Source organism: Gossypium hirsutum, chromosome A12 (assembly GCF_007990345.1).
Source record: "Gossypium hirsutum isolate 1008001.06 chromosome A12, Gossypium_hirsutum_v2.1, whole genome shotgun sequence".
Taxonomy (NCBI): Eukaryota; Viridiplantae; Streptophyta; class Magnoliopsida; order Malvales; family Malvaceae; genus Gossypium; species Gossypium hirsutum.
This window is the reverse complement of record NC_053435.1, coordinates 96,771,672-96,785,883: the sequence shown is the minus strand read 5'-3', so window position 1 is coordinate 96,785,883 and position 14,212 is coordinate 96,771,672. Positions and strand designations below refer to the sequence as shown.

Sequence of the window (14,212 nt, the reverse complement as noted above, 5' to 3'; positions counted from 1 at the left end):
TTTGCTTTGATAGATAATTGTTTTTTTATATCTAGTCTTTGTTTGGTTTACTTTTTATTTCACAAACTATTAAGTGCAATGTCTGCTGTTAGGTTATTTTGAATAAATATTAGCATGCTTACAGTCACTTGTTGTGCTTATCCAGATGCTGATTTTTTACTCCATTGGGATTGTTATGCATTTTCTAAGTTTCTCTAATCTTAGCTGGAGCACCTTTTGGGTCCATTGATTATGATGTTGCCAAGTTGTTGCAACTAAAGTAAGACAAATTAGTAGGTGATCCTTGTCAAGTGTGTGCAATTTAGTTCTAGTCCTTTTTTAAAATTGTCTATGCTTCGTGTTTGGGTTAAAAATTGGACTGAATCTAAACTAAGGCTGTCTTGCAAACTACGTGCTCCTTGTAGTGTGATGATTGCAATATGCTGCTACTTATCTGTGCATCTGAGAATCTTAGCATTAGGACTGGCATGATATGGCCTATTTTATATTTTATATTTTATTTGTTATACTATATGGTATCATTTAATATAAACTACTATGTTAATTCATCTGCGTTTCAGTTTTGACTTCCGCACAACAATGAATGACCATTCTTGCAGCTTTTTCATTGTCTATATGTGTTCGTTAACTGTGTTTGTCGAAAAGGATCTTTCATACAGTTGAGCTAAAAGGATGATGGGCCGGAGGCGCCTTAGAGGTAAATGTGTTGATTGATCTTTAGATTCAGTTTTCTAGTTTTTTCTTACTTGTTTCTTTGTCCAATTAATACACAGGCAATCCATCCAAGGGATCGTGGTTCATCACACCAGAAATATGCTCACCACAAGTTGCTGTTGGTGCTAGGGTTGCCTGCTATCACGATGAGATTAAAGTTCACTTCCTGCTGTCTGGCACACCATCACCTGTTATTTACTTTTTCCATGTTGATCTTCAAACTAAACTTGAGCTCCAAAAAACATGAGTATGTATTATTTTTTCATTTTGTATATTTTTTTTTATTTTCAGACTTTTTAACTTTTTTTTTTTTTTTTTTATTAGTTTATGTATTATTGTTCATTTTTTATTCGACCATTTCCATGCCATATGTATTGCTCGTTTGAACTTCTTCCTTTTTTTATTCTCTTGAAATCAGAAATAAGAAGTCACTTCTTCATCTATTCAGATAATGGTAATTAGCTGTGAAATGGGGCTAGTAGTTTAATTAGCTCATTTATTTTGGATAAATCATGGTTGCTTCATTTATGCATTGAAAAACAAATGATTAAGTGACTAATTTTTATTTTATCTAGGGAGGAAAGGTTTTTCTTTTGGAATGTTTATTTTATTCTCATAAGATTCATCATTGCTCAACAGGTTCAATAAATCCATAATTTGATTTTTTTTTTTAATTCAGATTGCGATCTGAAATTTCTTTACCGATAATAAGGGAATTGGTTCCACATTATCTCCTGGATTCTGGCAAGGTATGTTTTGCAAGATTAAGTATTCAATATATAACCACTCATATCCTTTTCTACAGTGCAGTTTGATGAGATATTCTCATTGTGTTTATCATCAAAGTCTTTGTTGTACTTTAGTTTTGGATTTCTTCTGTCCTTTCATTGTAAATCAAATAGCTACATTTTATTGATTGTATGTGTGACGCTGCATAATTCGGTTGCTTAAATAAGTTTGCTTTTATTTCATTCGTGTATATTTGTTTAATGTAAATTGGAAATTCCTGCTTGTGTTAGGTGGCAAATTTGTTGGCTTGTTTTATTCTAGTATTATTGGTATTGGATGCTATAGTTGGTGGGAAGCTTTTGTGCTTAACTGTGATAATTTCTTCAGATACAGTTTTGAGTGTGTCTTCTGATTGGATGCTTATTATTAAAACCTGACAATTAAATTCATATTTACTTTTCCTTTTGTTTGCAGGAGAGGTTGGATTATTTGGAAGATGGAAAAAATGTATTCAAATTGCGGTTAAGACTTTGTTCATCTCTATACCCGATTAATGAGCGCATCAGAGATTTTTTTCTTGAGTATGATAGACACACTCTTCGAACAAGCCCACCTTGGGGTTCTGAACTTTTGGAGGTACTTCTGTTTTCTGCTTATTGGTTCACCTCAATGTTTGGTTATCTTTTTTGAATCCATTGATTTTATATACACAAATTCCATAATCTTCCAGTAGATAAGAATAGATTGGTATGAAAGCAAAACAGAATGAACAATAAAAGAGATTGAAATATTGACTCTGGGTAGAGGTGGTAAGTGGGGATTCAGCTCTGTTCCAGTCTGGTTTATCTGAATTCATGTCATTTTGATTCTAGTTGTTGACTTCTAATGTCAATTCGGTTAGGTTCAACTGTTCGAGTGGGTTATTTGGTTGAGTCTAATTTCGTCAACTTTCGGTAAGATATTCAAAGTCACATTTTGCCAACTTTTGTCACACTTTGCTTTTGAAGTCATTATTTTTCTATTATAATGATTTAGTATTGGCTCAATATTGGTTTGGGTTGTTGACTTTTTGTAGTCAAATTGGGTTCTCTGGTTCAATTGAATTAGTTTAGTTTAAGCTTTGCCTACTCTAAATCTAGGTGTTGGAGTTGGCTTGAGGGATGAAACTAGGAAGGCATTGACAGTGAAACTTCTGGAACCAAAGAGGACAAAATTGGTTTGAGAGATAAAACCATAATTAAAGGTGAACTTGGGAAGGTAAAAAAACAAAGAGAAAGGAAAGAGATTTGGTTAATGGTAAAACTGAGATAGAAGGGAGGCAGGGCTGCAGAATATGCAGAAGGGAAAAGAAAGGTTGTGTTGGATGGAGGAGAAGGAAAAAAAATACTGAAAAGTAATGCATAAAATGATGCTTTTGTGGGGGATAAGGATAAAATGGAAAGAAATTATAATGAAAATATGTTTTAGGGATTGGGATGATGTAAAGTAAAAAATAAAAAGAAAAATAAGATGTGTTAAAAGAATTAAATTAATTTAAAAGATATCAATAAGGAAGTTATAGGTATAAAATTAGGGAAACTAACGTAAAATACTGCTCAAGGGGAAAGGAATACAAGGAAATAACTCTGTTACAAAAATGGTATGAAATTCTTATTTTAAATGCTAAAAATTAAGTATATTGAATTTGGATCTATTTATGAATTTTTTTGCCAATTTATATAGTTATATCTATTGAAAAGTAAATTGTAGTTTGTTAACATTTTGTAAAATTAATATTTATCTAGTTTACTGGAAATATTGCTTTTAGAAATTCTAATTTCTAAGATTAGGTAAAATGTAAAGTTAATGAATGGTTTAGTAATATTATTTCTAAAGTTTCAATAGTATGCAATTTTCTCTATTGGTAACCAGTAAGACTTAAGAGCTAGTGCTTAGAGAGCTAGGGGTGAATCCTCCCTTCCTAGGTCAAAAATAAAAGAAAAAAAACTAACTAAAAAAATGTCTTGATGAAAATTGCTACTATCAGTATGTGCCTTGTACAAACTACCATGATCGATAGTCTATGTTAGTTTCCAAGTTATACAACAACAAATAGAGAGCTTTATTCTATATTTTTCCAACATTGCATCTATAGAAATGTTCTTTTTTTTTTTTTTTGGCACACTTGCAAAAAGGCTTTTGAATTTTGAATTTTGCAATTTGATATTGGTTGTAATGGAAACAGTTGCAATCATAAAGTGGAACAACCCCATTGAAGTTTTAGTTGGCTGGAAAGTTAAAGATGAACATGCCATACATCTTATGCAACAATGGCAAATATCTTGACTGGCATATATTCTCTAAATTGCATTACATAGTTATGTACCTATGACATGAAACTATTAATGGGTTGCAGGCAATCAACAGCTTAAAGAATGTCGATTCCACTGCTTTGCTTCAGTTTCTTCACCCGATTCTAAATATGCTTCTCCATCTTATAGGGAATGGTGGAGAAACCCTTCAGGTTTCAACTCCATCTTTTATCTGTCCCGACCTAAACATTTGTGCCCCATCTCCCTCTAAGCCTTTTCTCTAGCCTATGATTATTTAGCTTCATCTTGTTATACTGGTTTGCTTACTGTATGTGTTGCAATCTCTTCTTAATTTGTTTTCAGGTTGCTGCATTCAGAGCCATGGTTAATATCCTGACAAGGTATAGTCTTTTATCTGATTTATTAATTTATTAAACATAACAATTTTTAAAATCCAAGATTACGATTGTCTTACTGTTTAAGTGCCAAGTCTCTGATATATTCTTGAAGGTTTATTTTCACTAAATGAACTTTAATCATTGCCGTGCTAAGAAAGATTCTCTGTTCCAGGCTTTTTATTGAAGTTTGGGCATCATTTTTTTCTTTTATTTTATCATGTGTAATCTTTTGTTTATTTATTTGCAGGGTGCAGCAAGAGTCAGTTGATGATTCTGAACGAAATCGCTCTCTAGTTAACTATGTAGATTATGCTTTCGATGACTTTGGTGGTCGTCAACCCCCAGTTTATCCGGGCTTGTCTACTGTGTGGGGTAGCTTGGCTCGTAGTAAGGTAATCTGCTAAACTACAAACCTTCTTTTATATCCTTTTTTCTTGGTAAAATTCAATAATGCGTATGCTGTCTATATTTGTTCAGATTCTTAAGCAGAATGTGTCATTGTGTAATTTCTGAATTCCTATGCCACCAATGCTATTCACTGTACTTTGATTTACTCAGGAGCTCGTTTCAAATTTCTTATAATTGACTATTGGAGTCTGAAGATATCTACTCAGAAACTTGTTCAAAACTCAGCATTTGCATGTTGAACACCCATTCCCAAGTCCATGTAGCTTGCTTGAACTGAAGAGAAAACTCATGATCTCCTTTTAGAATTATATTGAAACTTAGAATAGTAATAATTGATTTCAAAACTTCCCTTCCCACACACACAAGAAAAAGGAAAGAGAACAGTGTAATAGATCATTGCAAGCCTAGTTATGAAACCTCTGGTGGGAGTTTAATAAATTGAAATTAAAAAGCTCAACCTTTAATATTAAAATTTTAAATGCTGAATAATTATGATATGGACCTTCCCAAAAGCTAGTTGTTGAGGTTGGAGAGCCTAGTTCTGTATACCAAGAAATCCCACACTTTCTATGTGGGATCCAAGTGAAGTACCTTGCAAGTAGGCACATGAAAGTCCATCTCACTTAGCACTCCCAGCGCCCCACTTTGCAGTAGCTTATTCTAGCCCCGGGTGAATACTGTCATATGATGACTTGAAACATTTTGGTTGTGTTTCTCCATAGTTCTATATCAAATCACTAATTTAAATGTTAAAGATAAAGTACCTAACAAGATTTTGTTTGAATACTTCTGTAAAAGAGAGATGATATTATAGGCTTGCGACATCGGGGTAGAATTTTTTTAAAAGAAGTGACACAAAAGACTTAAACTTGCTCCTGTTTGTCCTTGAGAAATTCATTGAAAAATTCTATAAATTCTTGAAACTTGAAATTTTCAAGAACTTGAAAACATTTTATAGTAATAGAACTTGAGTTCTTGTTTCTCAAGTTACTTGTAATCCTGAGACATTGCTATTTTTAATTCAGATAGCCTTGACTTGGAAACTGTTTTTTTTTTTAATTAATTTGATGTTGTTCTGCAGGCTAAGGGTTATCGTGTTGGACCAGTGTATGACGATGTGCTGGCAATGGCTTGGTTTTTTCTTGAGCTAATTGTTAAGTCAATGGCATTGGAGCAAACACGTCTGTTCTATCATAGCCTTCCATTAGGTTGGTTTACATTGCATGAAGTATTTAAATGCACACACAGATGTACACGTATATGTAGGTATATGTGTGCTTGTGTAAATGAATCTCTCTATATGTTATAGTAATTGTCTACTGCTACATCTTTCTGTCATTTCCAAAATTGATGGTTTAACCAGTCAGTGTTGGATTTAACATTATATTCATACCTGTCATGCATGTAAAATTTAAATCAATATGATATCTGTATCTTATCTATTGTGTACACTTATGGTTTAGCATAATATTCATACTATTACTTTACATTCAATCAACTTTTCATGCATGTAAATTGTAAGTCAATGTTGGATTTAACATTATATTCATGCTGTCACATCTTTAGAGCATATGAAATGCTTGAAACCCTTATGTCAAAAGCAACTATGTATTTTTAATTTACTCAATTTTGGTCAGCATGATTACATGAATAGAGCATGAAATTTAATGGATTAAAGTATATGTAATATTACATTGACATAACTTAATCCCTCCTTATATTCAAGACTACATACATACATGCATACTCTCAGATGCTGAGAAAGTATTCTGTTAATTCTTCAACGAGTTCAGTTGGAGGAAATTGAAAAAGGTTTTATGCTATCATCAGTTTGGTAAATCAGCTTTTGCTTTCTTTTAATGTAGATGAAGATGTTCCCCCGATGCAGTTGAAAGAGGGTGTGTTCAGATGTATAATCCAGCTGTATGATTGCCTTCTAACTGAAGTTCATGAGCGTTGTAAGAAAGGGCTAAGCTTGGCGAAACGATTGAACAGCAGTCTGGCATTCTTTTGTTATGATCTTTATCCATTATTGAGCCTCGCCAGGTTTTTGAATTGGTATGTTTTTATTTGATTCAATAGTCTATTTTTGTGATCAGGTTTAGATGGTACTAACTTGTACAAGATGCTTTCCATACTTATTAGTTTCATAGACTAGCATGTCCTTAAACCATTGCATGTTAGGAGACCTCTTTGATTTGAAATTTAACTGTTTCATTTCCCTTTTTCCTATCACTTCATTCAGAAACAACCCAAGTATTCTCATGACTTAAAATTTTATTAAAAAAAAAAAAAACTGAAGTAGCATACACTTGTAGGAATCTTTGACTACTTTTATGTCTTTTTTATAGTTAGAGGTCTGTAAGAGTGTTTGGATGGGTAATTTGAAGGAGAAATATAATTTCTATCAGGGTATTCAAAATTCAAAAGATGAGTTTACTTGTGGGTAAAACCAATGGAGAATTTCAAAATTTGTAAGGAATTTCAAAAGGGGATTTGAGCTCAAATCCGCTATTCAAATTCCACCTAAATAGGTGGTTTTTTTAAAATATCTCATAATCTTATTTCATTTATTAGATGTGGTCTTACTATAAAATAAAAATCTTGAACTTCAAAATATCATTTTTATTTAATTCTAACATATACTTTAAAATTTTATATATTAAAATATTTATATATTTTACAAATCTAATGATATCCATATTACATTTTTTTATATTTAATATCATTATTCTTCTTTTACAATTAGTTTTCTAACTCATGAAATTCCAATAGCCTAAATTTTTCTAAAAGCTTATTTACCTAAACAAAATAACTACAAACACTAGAAATTTGGAAAGATGCATTTTATAATGTTAGCATCTTAAAAGATCTCCAAAATTTTAAAATTCTTTGTCCAAACACACCCGAAGGTTTTGTCCTTGATTATTGGAACTAAGAGTCCAACTCTCTACCAACAGATCCCATGCCTATTGGGGACTACTATTATTATTTTTTGAATAAAGCCTGTCCTTACTTTGATGAACAATAAAAAGAATCACAGTTAGCTAAAATTTAAGCTATCTGCAAGATCAAAAGGAGTCAAGCATAGGAATAGGAAAATATGTTTTCCTAGTTCACATAAATCATTTATATATTCATGATGAAAGGTTGACAGAAGCTGTTCCTAAGGTCTTTACCTCTTTAAGAAAAAGGTGAATTATATCAAACAATCTACAAACAAATTGGAAAAGCAAAAACAAAGTTAATTACTATCAACACTGATAATCATTAACCTCTTCTCTCTAGTATCGGAACTTTTAGTCTTGGATTATATGTTCCAGAAAATTATTGATCTAGAGAAATGTCTACATAAAAATTAAAAAATGTAAAATATACAAAGAATAAGACATTCCAAATTAGAAAAACCAATACCTTCTAATTGACAATCACAATTTTGTTATCAACAGATTCTTGTCTTTCTTAATGATAAAAAGCATGTCAAAGCCTGCAAACTCTTGTTATCGATTTGCCACTCATCAATGGAATTAAGTAATCTAAACCTCTATCTGCACCCCACTCAACATCACTCACTGACCCCATTAATGCTGTAGGGAGCTAAAAGTAGATGTGTTACATAATTTAGGAGTCTCAAGTGTCAACAAGCTATATGACATGTATCACTAGTGTGAAAAACATTCTTTTGCTGACTTAAATCCCGCTGCTATGTTTTAGAATTGACAAAAGTAATTTAGGTTGGTGAACTTGGATTTGGTAATGAGTCAGCAACTCAAAAAGTCCATTAGTCAGTGATATTTGTTGCCATGATGATTGCACTCTCCAATTGTGGAAAAAAAAATAGAAACCTTGCAGGTTGTTTCTATGCTCGGTTGAGTATCCCTTGTTTTCATTAACTTTTACAATTTAATAAGGTGATGCTCAAGCAGTCATTCAATTTCGTCTACAGCTGTAAACTGTCTTTTAATGAGTTATGCCACTGGTTGGAAGCATGTCTTATGCTTTGTTAACTCTTGACTGATATTTACTCCATCTGTTATTTGCGTTTTGGTTATGAGGAGTTGTTTTGTTTTATGTATGAGGAAAGAGGAAAGACAAGATAATCATATGACACTCATGTCATTGCTATTGCTTTGATAATCACCTTCTAAATGTGTTTTATTTGTTTCAGGTGTCCTTGTATCTGGACAAGTTTTCTGGGGTATGTCAATCAGTTCTGCATGATTGCAAGCTAATTTTTCTGCAGATAATATGTGATCATGATCTTTTTGTGGAAATGCCTGGGAGAGACCCCTCAGACAGGTACCTTCTTCTGTTTTTATGTTTCACTACTTTCATGATGTAAATAGATAGTTTTTGCTTTATGTCATGTCTTCATGGAGAGGAGAGCATCCCTCTTTATAGGTGTAGAGCTTATATAACTGGGATGTATTTTATGGTAACAATGTTTTCTTGTTGTTCTGGCACTATCATCAATTGTAACAAAATTTCCTTCCTGTTGTAAAATCTGGCATAAAGGCTTCAAGTTCTTAGTGGATGATACATACGTGCATGAATGAATTTCATGGTGTGTTCCAAGTTACTAGAGTTCAGTGTAATGATATTCTGTAAACCACCCAAACCTCTGGCATAGGAGAGTGTTGATGGAGGGGGTAGGGCATGGGTGGGGTGTATTAGATTGTGAGAAGTAAAATGAAATTTACTTGACTTCTCATTCTTTAATGCAAGAAATTACATGAATGTTTCTAGACTTCTAGCATTCCTATCTTTCATGTACTTGAGATCCAAAATAATGAAGTTCCAAGCTTGACTTAAAACAACACTTACATTATAAAAAATAGATCAAAGTAAAATAACTCAAGACTTAAATCTGCTGGAAACCTGGAAACTATCGTTAGATTGAGCAAACTGATGAAAAGAAAGTAAAGCCAACAATCTTTTATACTTTAGAAACATAAACATGACTTAATGGAATCATTTCAGCTTAAATTGGTTCTAAAATTACCAAAAGTTAGACCGTGATCTTAAATTATCTTGGCAGTTAACCTAGCCCGCTTTCATCTGATTGTCATCCATGTCACCTGTGCTTAAACGGTCAAAATCAAGATGCTTAACAGACATTGTATAGAGGTCAATTAGTTATTTTTCTTTATTTCTAGAAATTTAATTAGTTTGAGGTCAATTAGTTATTTTTCTTTATTTCTAGTAATTTGGTTAGTTTATCTTAATATAAAAAAGGGATTTGCTGGCAGTAGTTTTTCCTCTCTCTTTCTCTCTCTCTCTCTCTCTCTCTCTCTCTGTCTCTGATCTCTTGAAAATTGAGTTTTATTTTTTTGCATGGACTTAGTCCGACAAAATCTCTATTAATTAGTAGCTGAAATGCTAGTATCACTCAATTGACTTGGTGTATATTGTGATTAAGGAACTATCTTTCATCTGTCTTGATTCAAGAGCTTTTCCTTACTTGGGATCATGATGATTTATCTCAGCGTGCTAAGGTGAGTTTGGATAAAAAGGTTATCTGTTTCAAAACATCATGGTCATATATATAGTGCTTAAGATATATAGCATATTTTGTCGCTTTGAAAATAACATTTGCTTTTTGTGTGATTAGGCAGCTAGAATTTTGGTGGTTGTTTTATGTAAGCATGAGTTTGATGCTCGGTACCAAAAACCTGAAGACAAGCTGTATATTGCTCAACTATATTTTCCCCTCATTGGCCAGGTAAATTGTACTTAAATTATTTTATGGCTTGATGATGATGATGATTATGCTGATTAAGCACTAGGCAGTGGTATGACATTCCTGATATTGCATCTTTATGATATTGTGTAAATGGTATTACAATTGTCTACACCCAAATGAGCTTGAAGTTGAGACAGATTAGTGTAAGTGTCAAAATTACATGGCTGTTTGGTGTCATATTTGTATCATCCAAGAAAAATCCACATGGTACTATTTATTTATTGCTTCTTGAATTTGTAGCATCTTTCCTAAAATGTAATTTAGCATGAATGGGGTACTATATTATTCTATGAAATTTCAGATCTCGCCAAAAATAAGTTGCTGAGGAAAAACTGGGTGCATTAATGTTGTTGGAATTTTAGTCTAAGCACAAAACAGGATAGGACTGGCATAAATCTATGCTCTGACATTCTTTATTAGAAATAAGAGAGAATATGATTTTGGAGTCTAAAATTTGGGATGGCATTTTGTTAAAGATGACTTGCGTTATAAGACTGCATTTGTTCCCTGTTGGCTTATAATTTACCTATACATAAATTTCTTGCAAGTGAATTTATCCTCTCTGCAGATTCTAGATGAAATGCCCGTATTTTACAACTTAAATGCTGCCGAAAAGCGTGAAGTTTTGATTGTTATCTTGCAAATCGTGCGGAATCTGGATGATGCATCAGTTGTTAAGGCTTGGCAGCAAAGCATTGCTCGAACTAGATTATTTTTCAAACTCATGGAGGAATGCCTGGTTCATTTTGAGGTTGCTATTACAGCTAAACATTCAATTTCCTCCTTTTCATTGTGCAAAATTGTATGTTGGTTCAGTTATTTTAATAGTTTAGGTAGCTTCTTGTTGGGATTAAGGTTTTATTTGTTTGTGTTTAGTTTGTCACTATGCTCCTTACCACCATCAAGGATTACCCAGTTCCTTTAAATCTTAGCCTTCATTGGTGTCATTAGACGTTGAACTCTGGTATTATTGGGCTTAAATATGTAGGGAATTTTTGCCACCAACTATCCTCTATTGCATGTGTGTGTAATGGATAAATAAATATTTGTATGCTTATGTTCCTATGCATAATATATATTATATATATGACACTGCTTAACTCTACACAAATTATTGGCAATTTTTTCCTAAACAAAAAGAATAAATAAATTTTTTTAAGAATTATTGGATATTTCAATTGTGTGTATGTCTGTATGTGCGACAAAAACTAAAATGAGTAAGAAAGTACATAAAAAATTTCTACAAAACAAATTTTTTATTCCTTGTAAGAAAAGCTTATAAGAAATATCTAATGTTCAAGTGTGAAAAAATATGCAATAGAGAAGGGAAGTTTTGCTTCCCTAGCTTTTCTCTTCAATTCTGGTCAATTCTTTTGATAGTATGAACTTGTTTCACATGTCATATGGAATTTGGTTTGTAGCTGAGGCTCTTTTACTTCTTACCCTTCCTGTTATACTAACTTTGCATGTACTTACAGCACCGAAAGCCTGCTGATGGAATGCTTATAGGAAGCAGTTCTCGCAATCCTGTGGGTGATGCACCTACATCACCAAAGTATTCTGATAAGCTTTCTCCTGCAATCAACAATTATTTATCTGAAGCATCGAGACAAGAAGTTAGAGTGAGTAATATTATTGTCATTTCATCTGTTGCTCATAAATCTGAGAAGTTCGTATGTTTGCTTTTGGAGGTTCTTGATTTTGTAGATACAGAGAACCGCATGTACTAATTGTTTTATACATTGTTTGATTGCCCTATTGCAGCCTCAGGGAACTCCTGAAAATGGTTACTTGTGGCAGAGGGTGAATTCTCAGCTGAGCTCCCCTAGCCAGCCATATTCCTTGAGAGAAGCTCTGGCTCAGGCCCAATCTTCTAGGATTGGAGCTTCAGCCCAAGCACTTAGAGAATCTTTGCATCCAATTTTGCGACAAAAACTGGTAAAGTTGTGTCAGAATGTCATGTTTTTCTCCACACACAAAAAAGAAATAAAAGAAAGAAGATGTTCTCATTACCTATTTGATCTTGTTCTGAATTTGGCCTAGGTAGTCATGGTTTTCTTGCTTGTTTCAGGAGCTTTGGGAAGAAAACTTGAGTGCTGCTGTTAGTCTTCAGGTTTTAGAAATATCTGAGAAATTTTCTGCAATGGCGGCATCCCATAGCATTGCTACTGATTATGGAAAACTTGATTGTTTATCATCTATAATTATGAGCTTCTTTTCCCGAAATCAGCCACTGGTTTTCTGGAAAGCTTTTCTGCCTGTCTTCAACAATGTATTTGATCTTCATGGGGCAACACTAATGGCTAGGGAGAATGATCGTTTCTTAAAACAAGTTGCCTTTCATCTACTTCGACTTGCAGTCTTTCGAAATGATAATATTAGGAAAAGAGCTGTTATTGGGCTTCAGATACTCGTGAGGGTAGGCCTTTTGGCATTCCTAAGACGGATTTCTGTTGGCATGCTTCTGTTGTTCAATCTGACATCAATTATTTCTTCATTCTTGCAGAGTTCATTCTACTTCATGCAGACTGCAAGGTTGAGGGTAATGCTGACTATCACCTTGTCCGAGCTAATGTCTGACATGCAGGTGACTCAGATGAAGTCTGATGGGACACTTGAGGAAAGTGGTGAAGCACGAAGGCTTCGAAAATCTTTAGAGGAAATGGCAGATGAAGTCAAGAGCTCTGGCCTTTTGAAGGAATGTGGACTTCCTGAGGATGCTCTATTGGTAACTCCAGAAAATTTTAAAGAGAATAGATGGTCCTGGTCAGAAGTAAAATCTCTCTCTGGCAGCCTTCTTCTTGCCCTTGATGCTAGTCTGGAGCATGCACTGTTGGTAAGTCTAAAATATATGTCAGTTTCTTCTGGGGATTTTGCTGAGAATAATTTTTGAAGAAAAACTTTTGTTGTTATTGTTATTATTACCATTATGTGAGGTAGAGGAGAGTTATTGTGGTTCACTTGTTATATTTGCATTCAGTTTCCTGTATGATCTTCATGCAACCTTTGTTTTAGATTCAAAATTGTAACTAAATGTACAGTTTAACTGTCTAAGACCTGCTGCATCTTAACACAAAAAAAGGTAGAATTCTTAAATTATCATGACAGGACCACTCCCCATCTGAATTAAATAGATACCTACATCTTTTGGTTAAAAGGGCTTGGATTCTTTCTGCTGCTTTTGGAGGGATGAGAACGGCAGCAGTTGAGGATGTTGCTGTTTTGGTGTGAAGTCATGCATAGATTGGCTTTGTCTGACCTAAAGCAAACAGCCCCTTAAAATGATTAAGCTAATTTAATTTTATATTAATGAAGACTGTTTTTTCATGGCTTTAGTTAATTAGTTTGATAGTAGGAACCCTTTAATGTTTTGGCTTTTGTTTCTGCTTGTGATCTGGATGAAGATAATCTTGTTGCATTAACATCTAAACACTATCCTTTTTGCAGGGCTCTGTAATGTCCATGGATAGATATGCAGCAGCAGAAAGCTTTTACAAGCTTGCAATGGCATTTGCCCCTGTCCCAGATCTTCACATAATGTGGTTGCTGCATTTGTGTGATGCACATCAAGAAATGCAGTCTTGGGCTGAAGCTGCACAGTGTGCTGTGGCTGTTGCTGGTGTTGTAATGCAGGTGAGAAACTCCTATTAACTTGTTTGTGTGCAGCCGTTATAAGATTCCTGTGAGACATTGCCATCTAATAGTAAATTTGGCATTTTCTCACTTAGGATCATTAAATGTTGGGAAATCATGAATTTACATGTCATAGAAGTGAAATTACATGAGACAAAAGCAGGAACAGATTGTAATTTTCAATTAATTTTAAAAAATGGCAGGATTACCTTCTAAAGTACATGAAGCCCTTGCTCCAAAATTTAAACAGATAAAAAGGGAAATGCTGCCAAGAAACACTAACCTAAGAAATAGGA

General features: G+C 33.5%; 1 protein-coding gene and 1 long non-coding RNA gene across 5 annotated transcripts in view; both read left to right on the top strand.

Moving 5' to 3' along the window:
- The window catches only part of LOC107938242 (guanine nucleotide exchange factor SPIKE 1), a 35,311-nt gene that overhangs the window by 19,491 nt on the left and 1,608 nt on the right, over window positions 1-14,212 (top strand). For 2 of the 4 annotated variants that reach the window (XM_041083188.1, XM_041083189.1), the window contains exons 22-29: window positions 9,960-10,035; window positions 10,152-10,262; window positions 10,852-11,034; window positions 11,762-11,905; window positions 12,048-12,221; window positions 12,355-12,702; window positions 12,790-13,119; window positions 13,731-13,916. The exons of the other annotated variants lie outside the window; for them this stretch is intronic. In XM_041083188.1, the coding sequence (XP_040939122.1) occupies window positions 9,960-10,035; window positions 10,152-10,262; window positions 10,852-11,034; window positions 11,762-11,905; window positions 12,048-12,221; window positions 12,355-12,702; window positions 12,790-13,119; window positions 13,731-13,916 (1,552 nt within the window). The remainder of the gene's footprint in view (window positions 1-9,959; window positions 10,036-10,151; window positions 10,263-10,851; window positions 11,035-11,761; window positions 11,906-12,047; window positions 12,222-12,354; window positions 12,703-12,789; window positions 13,120-13,730; window positions 13,917-14,212) is intronic. 4 annotated transcript variants of the gene reach the window in all.
- LOC121211015 (uncharacterized) lies at window positions 1,128-2,085 on the top strand. Its single transcript, XR_005906387.1, has 2 exons — window positions 1,128-1,463; window positions 1,918-2,085. It is a non-coding gene; the product is annotated as an uncharacterized lncRNA (long non-coding RNA).